This window comes from Thunnus maccoyii, chromosome 9 (assembly GCF_910596095.1).
Source record: "Thunnus maccoyii chromosome 9, fThuMac1.1, whole genome shotgun sequence".
In the NCBI taxonomy this organism is placed as follows: domain Eukaryota; kingdom Metazoa; phylum Chordata; class Actinopteri; order Scombriformes; family Scombridae; genus Thunnus; species Thunnus maccoyii.
In genome coordinates this window covers 21,853,995-21,871,085 of record NC_056541.1, presented here as the reverse complement: position 1 = coordinate 21,871,085, position 17,091 = coordinate 21,853,995, and the positions used below count along the sequence as shown (strand labels likewise).

The 17,091-nt window shown below is 37.6% G+C and overlaps 2 protein-coding genes across 3 annotated transcripts; both read left to right on the top strand.

Annotated features, from left to right (window-relative positions):
* The first annotated feature begins 561 nt into the window (after positions 1-561).
* Positions 562-4,339, top strand: LOC121904349 (arrestin domain-containing protein 3-like). Its single transcript, XM_042422040.1, has 6 exons — positions 562-1,020; positions 1,307-1,364; positions 1,469-1,616; positions 2,640-2,715; positions 2,978-3,234; positions 3,522-4,339. The coding sequence occupies exons 1-6, from the start codon at positions 765-767 to the stop codon at positions 3,903-3,905; spliced, it is 1,179 nt and encodes a 392-aa protein (XP_042277974.1). The 5' UTR covers positions 562-764; the 3' UTR covers positions 3,906-4,339.
* A 630-nt stretch (positions 4,340-4,969) lies between these two features.
* LOC121904019 lies at positions 4,970-12,052 on the top strand. Of its 2 annotated transcripts, none has more exons than XM_042421500.1 (6): positions 4,970-5,126; positions 7,012-7,415; positions 7,613-7,775; positions 8,739-8,858; positions 9,465-9,555; positions 9,935-12,052. In XM_042421500.1, the coding sequence occupies exons 1-6, from the start codon at positions 5,075-5,077 to the stop codon at positions 10,131-10,133; spliced, it is 1,029 nt and encodes a 342-aa protein (XP_042277434.1). In that variant the 5' UTR covers positions 4,970-5,074; the 3' UTR covers positions 10,134-12,052. The 2 variants fall into 2 exon arrangements, with proteins under 2 accessions (XP_042277434.1, XP_042277435.1); XM_042421501.1 differs by having other exon boundaries at positions 4,974-5,126; positions 7,616-7,775.
* Positions 12,053-17,091: the final 5,039 nt, after the last annotated feature.

Sequence of the window (17,091 nt, the reverse complement as noted above, 5' to 3'; positions counted from 1 at the left end):
CATCTGTATTTATTGATATTCTGATTGTGAATTCATTGTTTAATAATCTAGAATATGATGGAGAGATGGATCTTTTGAACACTGGAAATTATTTATTAGCCTAAATATTTCAGAGAAAATTGAAATTATGTAACTCATATCAAACCAGACACTCAGGAATTTTCAGCCTCACATGTGACTGAATGGATATAACAACAAATTATGTAAAATATAAATGTGTTTAAAATGTGTTTCTTGCTGACAGACTCACTGACTAACTTTATCCATAATAACAGTTCATGGGGAAAATAAGATCATGAAAAGAAAAATCTTTCAACTAAATGAAGAAAGTTGATGGTTCTTTGTGTTGATCAGACTGACAATTAATAGAATTTTTTAACCAGATGATGAATCAGAAAACAAATAAAATATAAAACTTGGGAGTGATGCACTTTAATCTGTTATCTGTCTCCACATTGGTATGAAACTACAGTGATGTTGTGATGTATCAGGTCAGTCCTATCAGCTGCAGCGTCCAATCGACCGGTGTTAAGGCTGCCCTCGTGTCTCCTCGCTCCTCCTCCTCGGAGCAGAAACAAGAGACTTTGGACTAATTTAATTTAATAGCGGAACAGAACAACTTCCTGTTTAGGCGAGGAGCGAGGACAGAACAAACAAGACACTTGGAATGTACCCATTAAATTGGGCAATTGCAGATGTTTTCTTGTGACTCCACCCGTTAGATAGATCTTTATTTCTTTCAGCATTCAGCCGGCACGCCTAAAATGTCTCCGATAAAGGAATTTACTCTGACTTACGAAGCTCTCAACGAAGAAAACACCATTTCTGATGGGGATACGGTCACAGGCACAGTTAGTTTCAGTTTGAAAAAGGAAACCAAAGTGAAGAGCCTTCTCGTGAAAGTCAAAGGGGATGCGTCCGTCCACTGGAGTGAGGGAAGTGGAGATGATAAACAATCCTACAGTGCGCACAGGAGATACTTCAAAGTCAAAGAATACTTAATTGCAGAAGATGCAAAAGGTAGCTAAAAAGTGTGAGAGTGTGGTTTGTTGAATTGCCTGCTCATCTTTTAGTCTATTTGTTTGTTTGAATGGATATTTTAGAGCTTACTAATGACGCAGAGGCACTGTCTGCTGACAGCTTTTATTGCAAAGTGCTGTATGCACTTTATTGTCAACATCATTTTGTTTCTTTAGATAAGCTCAGTGATGGCTTTATGACTTGTCAGAATCAATTCACATTTGTGAACTAACCTTGTTCTCTACAGGAAAGTGACAATTACCCTTTTTTACCCATTTTTTTGTAGGCAATGTTCTTCCCCAAGGGGATCATCGCTTTAAGTTCAGCCTTAAAATCCCACAGGGGTAAGTGACGACTTCTAGCATCTGGCATTAGAACTAATTGTTTGCTTTTACAAATAACTATATTTGTGGACTGGTTCTCTCTTCTTCTCTTCTTTTTTTCTCAGGGACATGCCACCATCCTTCAAGGGGGTTTATGGAAATATTACCTACGTGCTTGAAGCAAAGCTGTCCAGGAAATGGCATTTTTCTTCTGGAGAACGAAAAGAGCTCAACTTTGTTTCTAAGTCCTTCCCACAACCTGGACAAGTGATGGTAAGTGTATAATGACACATGTTATGAATTTAATAGAATTTTATTTCCACTCCCCAATTTAAACAATGTGTTTGTCACAGTTTGGGTATTAACAACAAGGGAAGTGGCCCCAAATGCTGATACACCCAAGCGAAACAGGTAGAAATACTGTCACATTACTGGAACTTAAAGTCAATAATCAGGCTTACAGTTAGCAAGGACGTCCAAACATGCAATCACATCTGACAGGGCTGTGCAGAAGGTGAAACAGATCATATACAGTATGTCCTGAGGCTAAATGAGGGAATGAGGGACAGGAGTGTATGGAAGTGCAGGATCAGATGACTGGCAGAGGTCAGGAATCTCTGAGGCCATCTGGTAGAAAGGTGGGAAATGACAAGATCTGGAGATCCATATTAAATCCAGGGGAAGGGGGAAGAGAGAAGGTTATGAGAGTGGAGGAGGAGAGAGGGAAATGGAGCAGGTGACGAAGTCAATTGACTTAAGAGACAGTTGGTCTTTTTAAGTGTGAAAGCAGTCATACAGTTCAGTATAGGCCTGAGTTTCACTAAGTCTGCCATGTAGAAAATTCTAACATACCAGTGTATTATACTTCAATACAATTGGGAGGAGAGTGACAGCAGGAGATAATCTGAGAGTTCACACTTGTGATGTCTGATATGTTGAGAAACACACAAACCGGCTGCTTGCATAAACAGAGGTTGGAGTAGGTTCTGCTGCAAGAAGTGGAGTTGGCAGTGAACAGTGTTGAAAGTGTGGATTGCACTTATTTATTTGAAGAGAGAGAGTCAAGAGAACACTTACAATATTGCTCAACCCCATCTCAAACCTGGACACGGAAGATTCCTTATTAGATTTTAAAGTGTTCACTTTTATGGTGTTATTCTAGACAAGGTTGGCTTAATTCAAAAGTTAATAGCAAGACGACAACTTTTTCCCCTGAACTTTGAATTTCAGCCGTATGAAGAAGTAAGTTTATATAAAATGTCAGTATAAAATGTTTGTTTGTATGATTTGTTCAAGTGTCCCCAGGCTGGATCAGTCAGCAAAAAAGACGTCCAGATGTCTGCCACCATCAACAGAAAAGCTTGCTCTCCAGGTAAAGTCCCTCCAGGTTACTAATAACATAACCCAGTGTCCCTGTAGGACATAAACTACAGTGTATTGTCAACTGATGTCGGATGTTTACAGCTTTTTACATTTTTAATTACTAATTCACATGAAAATCCGTCTGGTATTACATTAGAATGATTATTACATCTCAAACTAAGTTTATATAAGATTTTTTGTGATGTACTATGGTGACATTATTCCAGAAAAATCAGAGCATATTCAGATTTTATTATTAATTTTCTTTATAGGTGAAACTTTGTCTATTGGTGCCAAAATCAACAACTCATCCTCCAAAGAAATGAGGGTCAAATTCAGTTTACAACAGAGAACAGTGTACCATGCCGATGGCTCCACGAATACCAGTTACCAAAGTCTATGCAAAATGGTTGGAGACACAATCGCACCAAACTCAGAGGAAAATGTCTCCTGCCAATTGAAGATTCCTGAAAATATCATCCATACTGTCCATAACTGTGAAATCATCTCAGTTAACTATGAAATTAAGGTATGTAATAATGTAGTATTGACATTAAATCATGGTGGTAAAGTAGCTGTAGCACATACATATTTTAAATTACACGATCACAATCATTAGAAATATAAAACTACATAACAGCACAACAGCTTGTAAAATCACAGTATCAAATGCTGTATAAACATAGACACTATAATACAGGATGATCAAGCCAGCAGGGCCATAATAAAAATTAATGTCAAATGAATCAATTATTTTGGCAGTTTGATTGAATTCATTTCTGATCGATCTTAAATCTCAATTTCTCTGTGTCCCAGGTGTATTTGGACATCAGCTTTGCCATTGACCCAGAGGTCGTGTTTCCACTGGTCATTACTTCTTCCAGCGTCCTTACCCATCAGCTTGGTGACGATTTTGGTCCCTACCCAGCTGCAGCTATGGGGGCCCCAAGCTACAGTGACTTCCCTGCCCCTGCTTACCCTTCTGGACCTTATCCTGTACCTGCAGCTCCGGGTGCTTATGGATACCAGGCACCAGGTCCTGCTCCATATGGTTTTGCAAGTGCAGCTTTCCCCCCCTCTTTAGTGCAGCATCAAGACCCTTCTGCTCCACCTCAGTTTCAACATGGAGAACCTCCATCTTACATGTCTGCTTTCCCGCCTTCTGTCAACAGTAGCAGTGAGCCTGATGGCAAAGCCTGAGCATCAAAAACAACACAAAATACTCATGAAGTATTGATGATTGTAAAGGCATTTGAGCACATTTATAATGTATTTGTAAGTAATGTAACTGAATTCTGAAATTGATTAACTGTTTACATTTTTTAGTTATGTTTTACATGTAAAAATATTTCATTTACATTGTGTGTGTGTGTTATGATGGAAAATTACCTTTCTATGCCCCATATAAATCCCATTTTCATGGGAAATTATTAGATTAAAATTAGTAATAGTTATTTTGACTTTATTGCTTACTTTAGCTCAACAAGTTTCCTTCTAGGTGCAAGATTGTAAACGAAACCTAAAATGTTTTACAGAGAACAAGATACTGTATGAGTTTCAGGCAAAAAGGGAACTTCTGTTTTTTTGTTGGCTGTGAAATTAATTGTTGAAATAAAATAGATTTTGTTGGCGAATATGGTTTAATAGTTCTGCTAAGACCAATGAATATATCTATTGTTACCAAGGTCTTTCACATTCTTTGTGGTGCATCATGATACAGAAAAACATCATGTGACCATGAAGGCCCCAAAAGCTGTCCCATTTCTCACCCTAACGAGTGGGCGATCCTATTCAGCTTGGAACACTGTTTTCTCCTTATAACAGATTTATGCTCTTCAAATCTAATTGGTAGTCCATGGAGTTGTAGCACACTGGTTGCACACAGATTATCTTTATACCATAGTAGTAAACAACAAGTGTGTATGAGTTGTGTGTGTCAGATGGAAAATCCTTCCAGAGTAATAATAGACACGCAAAACAACAAACAAAAGAACACAGCATCAACAGCAGCCCAGATTTATGGTGGACTCACAAGCCCTCAAGTGACCACCTACAGGTGCAGCAGTATATGAGATGTCACTGGTTTGTGAAATAGTAATGGGCAAAACCTATTAAAGTCATCCTTATAATGTTAAAATATGAACAATAACTTTTGAGCAATAGCTTTTCAACTGAAGTCCTGTAAGATCCTCACTTTGTCCCCTATAAAGGACCTTTTTTTGTAGACGGAATGCATGGTGTCTCTATTCATTCATGTAATGAATGCAGAGAGGAAGGCTGCATGAAGTTTTGTTACCGCCCACTTGCACTTGTTGCTGCTGATGTGACGAAAAGACCCTAAACTCTCTGTGCCTGTCATCGACATCGCCATGAAGAGAAAACTGCTGTGCGTTTATTTGCCTCTCCTCGTCATTTTCAAAGGTAAAACAAATTAATGTTGATAAATTACTTTTTTTAAAGTCAGATCAACATATTAAACCGTTGTTTCTTTTTTTAGTTAGATTGATTTAGTTAGTGGTTGGACGTTTGATATCCCGATGGCTAAAACTGAGACAACAATTTAAAAGCCAGGCAAAACTGCCTGTAACTCTGTTTATTTCACCTACAAACAACAACTTAAATGTGTTTAACGTTAGCTTAGCTAGCTAGTTGTCTGAATAGTTGCACACGTCGTATCTCAAGTACCGTTAGCCGAGAGACACTTTGCAAACCTGCATGGATTTAGTAATTAAATTAATTGATATAGCAGCGCGTTAACGTTATTAGTTCATAAGCTTTAGGTTACTTGTTAACTCTTATCTTATAATAACAATAATTTAGCTAACCTAAGTTAGCTATTAGCTCAGAGCAAATGTTTAATTTTGAGATGAGTGAGGGCAGTTGTATGCCTACTTCAGAGCTAAGTATTACAACAGACGAATTAAAGTAATATTTTATAAGACATGGTCGCCATATACCCAAGAATGATTAAATTGCCATGTCTTAAATTGTTTTGGGAGCGTTGTTTTCATGTCCCCCAAGTACAAAACTCATCCATTGTCTCAATGTTAGACAACTAGTAAACTATGCAACTGCTATCTTACCTCAGGTCACTTTCAATCAGAGGAGGAAAGTAACTAAGTACATTTACTCAAGTACTGTACTTAAGTAGAATTTTGAGTATTTCCATTTTATGCTACTTTATACTTTCACTCCACCACATTTCAGAGGGAAATATTGTACTTTCTACTCCACTACATTTGTTTGAGAGCTTTAGTTACTTTTCAGATGAAGATTTGACACAATGGATAATATAACAAGCTTTTAAAATGCAACACATTGTTAAAGATGAAACCAGTGGTTTCTAACCTTTTTGGTTTTTGACCAAAAGCAGTGTGTAATCGGGGTCACATTTCAGATGTCTATGAGTTGTCGACAGCTCCACCAAATAGGCTGGTGATTTTTGGTGTCACCATTGAGCCCTGTGGAGGTAGGCCTATCAATGAAACACCAAGGAAGGAGGATGCCCATCTGATGACCTCAGGGAGGCTTCTACCCCTGCCTCCACTCAAGCAATGATTGCCAGTTACAATACAGGACTGTAAAACCAAGTCTTATGAGCTCAACTCCCCCAAAACTTCTCACATGGTTTAATTTCAGTAAATGTTCAGTTGATTCAATATTTCACCAAAAATCAAAGATTAGAGAAAAAGTCCAAAAACTGAAAACAGATTTGTGTATCAGAACTTTGTTTTTTCTTCTTTTCTCTCCCACTAATCATCTCACAACCTCTCAGATTTATCTGATGACCTTTTGGAGGGGCCTGACCTCTAGGTTGGGAACTACTGGACTAAACTAGCAAACTGTATATAAAGCAGTTCAAACTAGCTCCACCTCCTGCAACTACAACAGTAACATGCTGCTTACACACTGATGCTTCAGTATTAATAATCTAATGATGTCATATATAATAATATATCAGTCAGAGGGACCAAACCACTACTTTTACTGCAATACTTAAGTATGTTTTGCTGCTTATACTTATGTACTTTTACTGAAGTAGGATTTGTCATGCAGGACTTTTACTTGTAATCGAGTATTTTTACATTGCTGTATTGATACTTTTACTTAAGTAAAGGATCTGAATACTTCTTCCACCACTGCTTTCAACACATATATTTCTTATGTGAGAAAGTCCCTTGATTTGCCAATTGTAATAACTACCTAAATGCTAATATTACAGGTTTTAGTCTCTTGACTTGCATGAATTTGTTATGAAGTTAGAACAATATGTTGGATAATACTTTTCTTCATGTCCCCTCCACAGAGGTGTCTGGCTTAAAGATTCGAAACAAGCTGCTGGGTAAATGTCTGCAGGTGCAGGAAGCAACCACTGGAAGTAAAGTGTCACTGGGGGAATGCAACCCATATTCACCCTCACAGGAATGGCATTGGCTCCCTGAGAGCCAGGCACTGAGCAGTCAGCACACTGGGGAGTGTCTGACTGCTCTCGGAGAGCAGTATGAAGGTGTCTACCTGCAGCCCTGCATTTTTAGGATTGAAAGTGAAGAGACTGGTGCTGGATTAGCAGCAGTGGAGATGGGCAGAGAGACAGGCAGCCAGGAATGGTCCTGTTCCAAGAAAGGCCACCTGACTTTGATAGGGAAGGGGCTGCATCTTAGTGCTACACAAGAATCCACTTTGGTCTTCCTTTCAAGGGAACTTAAGCAGGTAAGATTATTTAAAAGAATATTTAGGAAGAACAGGAAGTTCTGTCACCATGTGATATACCATTTGATTGTGCATTAATCTGATTATTTAAAAAGTATCTGAAAATTAGGAATGAAATGTAGAATATTTTTTTACCTAATTAAAGTAAGTTATAAAATATCATATGCTAGCTGGATGTTCTTTTGACTGTTCACAAGCAGGGCAGTAGGTGGCGGACACTTGACAACCAAACACTGTGCAATGGGAGAGACAACAAACATAAGCAACATCAAGACCAACCTCGCCACCATCTGGGGAAATCGTTGGAACCTGTGATTTTTCCAAACGCCATTTCTGATGTGGACAGACAAGCTCAATCATGTAAGAACCTCATAGTAGCTCACTAGTGGTAGTTAACTGACATGTTGTCTTCATACAATATGTGACACTAATTAAAATAACAGGACCAGGCCAGTGTTTTTTGCTAGTTTAAAACCCCTTCATTACAAATCACATTGGCAATAATGTGTTTGACATTATTGTCAAGATATGTTGTTGGAAAATCAAAATCAGAATACAAATAAGTAAAATACAAACTAGTTAACATGAACATCATGAAAAGGAAAATGAATGTAGTCTTTTTTTCTGGCATTGAAAAGGTTGCTGTTCAGCAGCTGATCCTCAAAGCTTAAATGTTTTGCTTTCTTTGAATGCACCGACATGAGGCCTTTACAGAATATCCAGCTTCCAAGTCATTGTGATAGATAATCTATTCTTGTACTATGGTGAAACTAATAGAATACAGCATACAGAAAGGTAGGCAGTTATTTAGAATAAATAATTTATCATTATCATTTTGGGTTTGCAGTAACATAAAATGTGTACAGTTTATAATTAATTGGCTAAAACATGCAAAAGTAGCCATGCTCTTTAAGATACATTTCTAAAATTCATGTTGTAAATCTGATACCAGTTGCATGATGTACTGTATTCTGCAGTGGGCTGCAGATTAGATTACACCATGCCTGCTCTTAGCTCAAGGCTGGATATAATTTAGTTAAGTGCGCTTTTGACCAATCAATATTTTCCTCCTGCTGGAAGCCAGCCAACCACTCCAGGATACAGCATCCCAGGGACTTGTGATGTCATGGAAATGCTGATTCATGTTGTGTGTTTACATCAAGCTAGTCCTTTATGAATAGATTTCCCTCTCAGTACCTTAGATTGGACAGACATCTCTTCCTCCATCAAAAATATGTGCTGATCAAGAAGACAGAATTTGTGAAACCTATGTTTTGGTGCTTTTAGTTGACTTGTTGTTTATCTCTTTTCCTCCACTTACAGTTGAAGGTTTAATGGGTGTGGAGGTGACAGGATCATATCCTGTAATAGATGTGTCTCTGTCATCCCTGACCACTAAATCCCCCGCGGATCCTACCATGATTTTCTTCAGCATGGACTATGGTAAATTTTGTAAACTTTAATCAATAAAAGATTTACTGCATTCTCCATATGTCCAATTTCAAGAGTGGAAATCCACAATATGCCGACATAGAGTCCACCACTAGGTGGAGATGGATGAAAGAGAAAGTGAAGAGAAAGTTTGTGGTGGGTGTGTTGCAGTGTTTGTAAAGGAGTTGTCCGCTTTTATTTGCAGGATAAGAGCCTTGATATTATCATGAGAGATTAGTTTCTAAAAACAAGATTTAGAAATGTGTATGCAAATATTTTTTATGGATTTATATGCACAGGAAGCAAATGTTTTTAGATGAACTATGAAATAAATTGAAATTAGAAATAAAGATGTAGAATAGTGACATTCATTCAAATTGGGCTGTATTTATTTGTAAAATAGTTTACATTTTTTTGCTGGTATTTGTTTGTGGATTGAAAAATGCATCTGTGAACACATTTGTAAATTTCGGTTTTATTTGTGGATCATGAAACATGAATTTGTCACCAATATTACTACTTAGACTTACTTTCTTTAATGTAGAAAAAGGATAAATGTTGATTCCAGTGTGGGTTGTGTGAAAGTAATGAGTTGTTGCCTGGTCTGCGTTTATGTAGGGATGGGCTGGAAGATAACCATGCTGGTATTAAGCTCTTTGGCTCTGGTCCTGGGAACTGTAATTCTTATTCTCAATGTTTACTCCAACAGGTGAGTGCTTAAATACACACACAAAATTATGCAACCACACACACTAAAGTTGACAATTTTATTTATAATTCCCTTCATCACAAGGTATGTCTCAGATAGCTTTGTAAGGAGGCTTTACTTAAATCTAATCTAGTATTAAAATGATAAGTTTATGGATACCTGCATCCCTTTTAGGACCTCACCAATAACAATACATATAAATGAACAAAAAAACTATTAATTTGAGGTGAAAAACAGAAAATAGTTGATTAAAGACATAACAGTATATCAGAAAAACTAATTTGGGGAGAAAATGGAAAAAATCTTGCAGATTTCAAAGTGCTCTGATTGTTTAAAAGTTGTACCTCAAGCCACTTTCTCTCTTATCTTGCTGTGCCAGAAGGAAGAAGGTGGTGTGTGTTTTGAAGTCGTACACCCCGAGGCCAGAGATGAGTGTTCCAGGGTCCCCGGTGCCCAGCGAAAGAGCCCCGCTGACAGAACACGCCATGAGTCTCTCACACTCCTCCCCTACTTTACAACGAGGAGAAATCCTGATTCAGTGGAAGGATGGCACTGTTACTCCACTGTACGAGGCCTGAGTGTTGTGCTGTTTATGTAGGTTTGGGCGTGGGTGTGTTTGTTCAAGCATGCAGGCTTTCTGGTGCATGGGTATGCATGTTATCATCTGAGTTTGTCTGAATGGGAGTCAAATGACAAGAAAAACAAAAATAAGGCAAAATAAGATCTGGTTTTTTTTGTTGTTGTTTCAGACTGTTGACATCAAAATGACACTAAATCATTTCATAAAATGTCTGGACAGATTATGGATTAGTATCAGGCAGCTTGTGTGAGGTTTAGCTGCCAGAGGGAGATAAAAGCTGTTGTGAAGCTGCCAGAATTGAAAAAGTTGAGTATTAGCTGGACTAAAGGTTTTCAAAGATACTGAGTGCTGTCTTTTGGTGTTGGAGATTTGAGGGATTGCTTGTTGGATGAAAGGACTGAACAACGAAGCATTCAGCTCTTTGACATTTTAAGTACCATTGAAAACATAGCAACCAATAACTCAGACCTTTGGTTGGATAAATTCTAATCCAGGAAACAAATATTGTTTTGCTAATGCCTAAACTTTACAATGATCTAACTGCCTAGATCTGGATTAATGTTACACACTGTTCTGCTGAGTCAGCTCAGGTGTCACTTGACATAATGCTTAATTTTAATGAATTTAAAAGCTGTCACTTAGTACTGTGTATAACAACAAATCAAGACAACCACACCCTTAAAGTTAGGATTAATAGGTTATTTCAGGAAAATACTATTACAGTTGTGTTTGCATACGTAGATCTGTCACAGAAAACAGGTTAAACAATGTTTAGTTAGACAGTTCACATAATTCAGTAAAATTTAGCTTGAATTTCATATCATAAATAAATATTAAGTAGTTAGATGTGTCAGAAGAAAAACTTAACCTGCTGCCTTGGTTACATACGAAAAGTTTATAGTCGTTGATACAGTATAATTCAGTACTGTTCATTTTGTAATGCACTTTGTTTTGATACTGACAATATAAAAACTTTAATACATTTAAATTTTGAATCTAGGATTTACACCTCATTCTTGACCTTGGAAACAGCAATTGACAAAACAATCGCCACTCAATGTCTGTTTTAAAGCTTTAGACCGTATCACTCAGGGCCGATTTCACAAAGATAGACTTTCAACATGTTAACATTATCATATGTTCCATTCCATTATCATATCATCTCGATGCAGCACAGACCTGTAGTAGAGCTGAGCTGCTGTGGCTTCTTAGACCATGTTCACACTATTTCTGCTAACATGTCAGTGTGACTCAGGAGAGTTTCCTTGGACAAACAGTTGACGATATCCTCACTGTTGTATATTTTCAACAGGTTACTGCACGCTCCAAAAACTCTTTCTCTTCTCATTGCTCACACCACAACATGTTAACAAACCACAAATTATAAGCCATCTGGTCATCTGGTGCTGCTGGTAAGCAAGTGTCACCATAAGTCACTAGAGTTATGCCATAGAAACATGGCCCTTAGTGCAGAGTTAGCCTGTTGGTCGGGTGGCTAACTTTTTAGATTTGAAATAAGTCACTTATTTCAGTGAAACAGTAACTTGTAGTAGACTAATCTACATCCTAACACTACAGACCAGCCCTCCTTTCATCAGCAGATGAACTTTGCTCAGTTGTCATTAAACTAGATATTTAAACTTTCCATTAGTCTTAGCACTTTTAGGATTTCATCTCCATGTTTGCCAAAAGTTGACCACAAAGACTTCACAATATGGTTGAAAGCCCTGGAACCAGCGAGTAAGTGGACATTGAGTGGAGATTGTTTTGTCAGCTACCTTTGACTTGTTGCATTTGTATGTTCTGGTTGGACCAGCGATTAGTGTTAAACTTGTTAGATTAATTAACTAAAAAGTTTTTTTTTTTACCTTTTTTAAACTGTTACCAAGCTAATAAAATGGGAGATAGACTACTGAATTGATTGTTTTTGTGGTTACATGGATGAGTGACATGATGTATGTATTGTCTAAAACGTATGTGCTGTACATCTGCAACCCCTTTCCCATGGTTTAACATCATCCTGAGTGAGGGGGACTGAAAAAAGCAGCATTTATGGTAATTACATCAGACAGTCTGCAGGGATGCAGTAATCACAGGTATGTTGAGTTGTTGATGATAGCGAAGTGGGTGGTGGGGGGGGGGGGTCCAGACAAAACATTGCATTTCCCTGTGGCGTGGAAAGTTCCCAGCAGGAAGAATGTGTTTACAACAGAAAACCAAAGTCTGATTTACTGTTTTTGGGAGAGGCTGAGAGAAGTGTTACACAGGTTTTATTTTAACAATAATAAGTAGATCTCTGTTTGTACAAAACACCACCAGAAGGAAAGAACAGTGTCTTTTACTCTCTTTTACTTTTTGTTGAGGTGCCACACAAATGTACATTCTATATTTGAAAAGTCAATATTTGGAAAGTGACACGTTCTCTTGTATGTTTTGGCTCTATACTCTATAACACTTCAGATTTGAAATGAAACAATAGCTGAAAGAGGTAAGTACGCTACTGACTTTCAGCTTCACTGTAATTTGCGGTTGTTTACACATTTGGTGAATAGTGCAGGAATTGTAACCCCATCATTGTCCATCTGCACTGCATTGGACTGTACAGTGCTCATCCAATAAGGATCATGTGAAGCTAAAAATCAGCCCTTTAATTTGATTGTCACTTTAACTTCAGTGTGCTGGAGTGCTGAACCAAAACAAAGGAGAACTTGTCACTGTCCAAACAGTGGTGTATGTGCACAGGCACGTCTTTGCTCGTGAGGCAGACAAGAGATGGGAGTGACACCTGTATGAATAAGAGGTGTGTGTGTCACTGACTCAGCATTCAATATCTGACGGATCACATATCTGGTTTCAGTGAGTTCATCAGAAATGTTTGTTACATTGTTTGATGTTTCTGCTTGTTCCTGCTTGTATGTTTTTTCAGACAGTAGTGATTAATTCAATGCTTGGTCCAAACGAATAGAACTGAATAGATCTTAATTGTTCACCGATTTGTCTTAAGCTCACCAAAGCATAATAGGCATGATAGACACAAAATATATAGCAGAATATATAATAAAACAGAGCACCATCAAAAAACTATAATATACTACAAACAACATTGACTTTAAAATTCTGATTGCACTTAGAGGAAAACACTTTTATATTGTCTGATTTCTTTAAAAGAAGTTCTTGGTAGAACTCACCAGTTTGAGTTTTCTCCATATAAAATACCAGTCAGTGTGAAACAATGAAAATAGTTTTGCATTGTGAAGTTGTGCGGACAGCCTTCCAGTATAGGATGAAAGGGAAAAGAAGACAAGAGGGAGGAACAGAAGCAACAATAAACAGATGTGTTCTTAGGACTGCAGATTTATGAGCATCCTCTATTTCCTTCTCAGCAATACACAGTGGCCACTCTTCAGTTTAAGTCCAAATTCAAGAAAGACACATGCTAAAATCTTACGGTCATGTCTTAGATGTTTTTGTTAAAGGTGCAGTGTGCAGGATTTGGTGGCATCTAGCGGTGAGGTTGCAACATACTGAATACCCCTCCTCCCCTCCTCTTCCAAGCATGTAGGAGAACCTATGGTGGCTGTGAAAAACACAAAAGGTCCTCTCTGGAGCCAGTGTTTGGTTTGTCCATTCTGGGCTACTGTAGAAACATGGTGGTGCAACATAGTGGCTCTGTGGAAGAGGACCTGCTCCCTCTGTAGATATAAAGGGCTCATTGTAAGGTAACAAAAACACAATGATTCTTATTTTCAAGTGATTATATCTGTTGGAAACTATGGCAATATTTTGTGTGTGGTCGGTAAGGCAGACACAACAATAATGAACATTTGCACATTGGGAAAATTATCCAATACGCTGACACAGCATACTTAACACAGTAGCCATGGTCGTTGCACTTCTTTTCCTTGCTGAGAAGTGGATGTAACTGTGATTTCTTTTTTTTAAGTTTGGAATCCAGTGAATGAAATATTTATTAGAGACCCAAATGCAGTTTAAAGCAGTAGGAGAATGCATACCTCCTTGACATACGCAATTTTACAGGATTGCTTGGAGTTGATAATGTATATGCCTGTACTGTACAATCTAACATTGGCTGCAATTGCACAATGCATTAAATAATGATGATAAATAGTCAATGGCAGTTTATGTTAAATAGACCAAATTGGCAACTGGTTACCAAATTTGGTAAATATTATGAAATTTGTTGTCGTGGAAAAAAAAGAAGTGAAAAAGTATTTCACAAAAAACAATTAAAACCCCCGTCATATACATTGAAAACACATTATGGAAGGGATCTTCAAAGGGCCAGTCTGAACAGGAGAAATAATTACTGCAAGAAAAACCTGTTTCAATGTTCACATGACTATTGTTTTAAGACAGGCTTGAAAATTGTGAACCTATCCTTTCACATGTTTCACATGGCAAGAGAACATTTAACATCAAAGTGTCTTGTGTATATCTATAGTGTTATTGTTGGTGATGGTGTGGAGGGTTCATCAGCCCCAGAGGTTGCAGGGCTGATGAATTCTTGTAAATTTGGCTGTTAGTGCTGCTCTGTTGAATTTTCCAAGAATTATCACAGGAGTCATCAAGTTCCTCAACAATGGTGTACTGAACCTATTGATATAGCTGTCTCCTATTTGGATTCACTGTGGCTTCAGAACCTTGTGCTGCTGTTACACACATGGCATGCACATGGTACCAACTCTTCCCTCAGGTGTTTCTCATACAGTATGTGTAACAAAACAGGCCATTAGTGTCGCAGTCTGACCAGACACTCCATATAAGTATGTGAGATACATTTTATTGTGTTGTAAAACAGGATGAAAGTTGTTTGAACTTACCAGGCAATTCACCTATTATACAATATATTTTCTTTCTTTCTTCTTTCTTTCCTTTTCTTTATTTTTTCTTTCTTTCTTTCTTTCTTTCTTTCTTTCTTTCTTTCTTTCTTATTTATTAATTTGCATGTCTCAGTCAGAACAGGCATTATAAGGTTGAAGAATGTTTGTTTTACCCGCACATCCGTCAGCTTGTTTTTCCTGTGAAAGTGTGTTATACAAGGCTGAAATCTAGCCAGATGCAAAATACTTTGATAAGACTCTGGCATGAGCCACCTGGCCTAGGGGATATGATGGAGATTTTACAGGTATAGTCAGTACCAGGTCCTGTGAAAAGGAATATACTTGGTATGTGAGATGCTATATTGAGGGTATTACATCGTTTTAACATGAAAGCATTCTGTGTAGGGAAGAAGGCCTCTTTTTTTTTTTGCAACAAGCCTTCGTGGGATCTAGGTATTCTCCTTTCTACAAGATGTAATGTTAGAAGCTCATGTGCTTTGCCTTTGTGATTAATATAAACTTTCACATCTTTTCAGCTTGTCTTGTAAAGCTGAAGACATGCTGAAACAAGCAGTTTTTTTTGTGGGGTTTTCGCCCACATAGGACACGATTATAGGTATTTAACCACCAGTAAAGATTATACTGTAGAAATAATGTGCATGTGTACCTGCCAGTGATCAATACCTTCCAAAATCCCAATTTATGTAGTTAAATAAGGTTGCATAAATGTGCTTAAGACTCGCTGCTAGATTTACAGCCAAATGAATACTACTACAAACTCCAAGATAATGATTCAAGAATATAAAGGGCAAATATTTGCTGAAACAATAGAGACATACATCAAACGTGGTCTAATGGTAGAATTCCATTGGAGCCTCGGGCAGCATACTGTACCAAGCAGTTCTGTCTATGATAGAAAACATATGTCTGCAACCATAAGGTTGGTGAGTGCTGCTTGAATTAGCTCTTCAAAGGAACATACTGGTGGTTTTGCATGTTTTAGTCCATTTGCTGCAGTTTGTGTATTGGCCTACTGTTGACAAGTTTTCTATAGCATATATAGAGATTGTTTTAGAAGAATTTCCTTCATATTTAATTACCTGTTGTGAGGAATTGTTTTAAATACTCTTTCTGTTGATGTGTTTAAGCATCCTCTAACATGCTCCAGTTAGATAAAAATCTGAGTTTGATTCTATGAAACCTCACCCTTCCCTCATGAATATCATGCTTTTCTTCTGCTGGCTCTCAAATGTTAAAGGAGCAGTTCCTTCACTGCTGAGAGTTACATGAGAAGACTGATACCACTCTGTACTGAAGTTATTTGAGAAATTTACAATGTAGTACAAAGTCAGGTTGTGATATGTAGTCACACACAATACTTCTAAGTAGGATCAATCAATTGTTATTTTTTTGACACTGCACATGAGATGTGTTAACAATAAGAAAAATATAGAAAACCTCTGTTGATAAAGTAAACTTGTAAACAACCAGTTGCCTGTTTACGTCCAGCAGATTTGGGGAATCATTAGCATTCATTTGAAGTCGTGTTTCTAGCCACTTGGTGAATGTAGGTCCAGTATTCATCCTCTCTTTAGTGCTGTTTTTGGTCTAGTGTGTTCACTTGTGGGGGAAATATTCTGCTCTTTTTTGCAAAATGCTCCATTATGTTCAGCATCTAGTTGCTATTATATATATTTTCAGTCATTTGGTGTAGAGGTAGCATACAGTGGGAGTTTAGGGCTTTTTCACAGAAAACAGCTGCCTGCTGTCAATGGCTGAAAACAACTGATGAGAGTGAATCAAAATAATGAAGTTAAGGGCTGAAAAATGAACCAATGAGGTAAAAGACACCAAAATGCTCTGTTGAGCTGTGGGACTGCAGAGTTGGGTGATAATTCTCTATGGATTAATCACTATGAGCAACGCCTTTCACATACAAGTAGTCATCCATGCTGCTTTTAAGTGTTGTGTTGTGTTTAAACCTGTCTTTGTCCTCAGTTTATTGAATTTTGAATATCAATGAGCATGACAGGAAACCCTTGAAAAGTAGACATAAACAGCATGATAAAAACCTGTTATATTTTTATATCAGTATTTTGCTTGTAATAATAACAG

Bases quoted from the DNA above. Each gene is read 5' to 3' on its own strand.
- LOC121904349 (XM_042422040.1), top strand. From the start codon at position 765: ATGTCTCCGATAAAGGAATTTACTCTGACTTACGAAGCTCTCAACGAA. The intron at 1,617-2,639 runs GTAAGTGTATAA...GATTTGTTCAAG, and splicing joins CACAACCTGGACAAGTGATG to TGTCCCCAGGCTGGATCAGT. The intron at 3,235-3,521 runs GTATGTAATAAT...TCTGTGTCCCAG, and splicing joins CAGTTAACTATGAAATTAAG to GTGTATTTGGACATCAGCTT.
- LOC121904019 (XM_042421500.1), top strand. From the start codon at position 5,075: ATGAAGAGAAAACTGCTGTGCGTTTATTTGCCTCTCCTCGTCATTTTC. The intron at 5,127-7,011 runs GTAAAACAAATT...TCCCCTCCACAG, and splicing joins TCTCCTCGTCATTTTCAAAG to AGGTGTCTGGCTTAAAGATT. The intron at 8,859-9,464 runs GTAAATTTTGTA...GCGTTTATGTAG, and splicing joins TTTCTTCAGCATGGACTATG to GGATGGGCTGGAAGATAACC.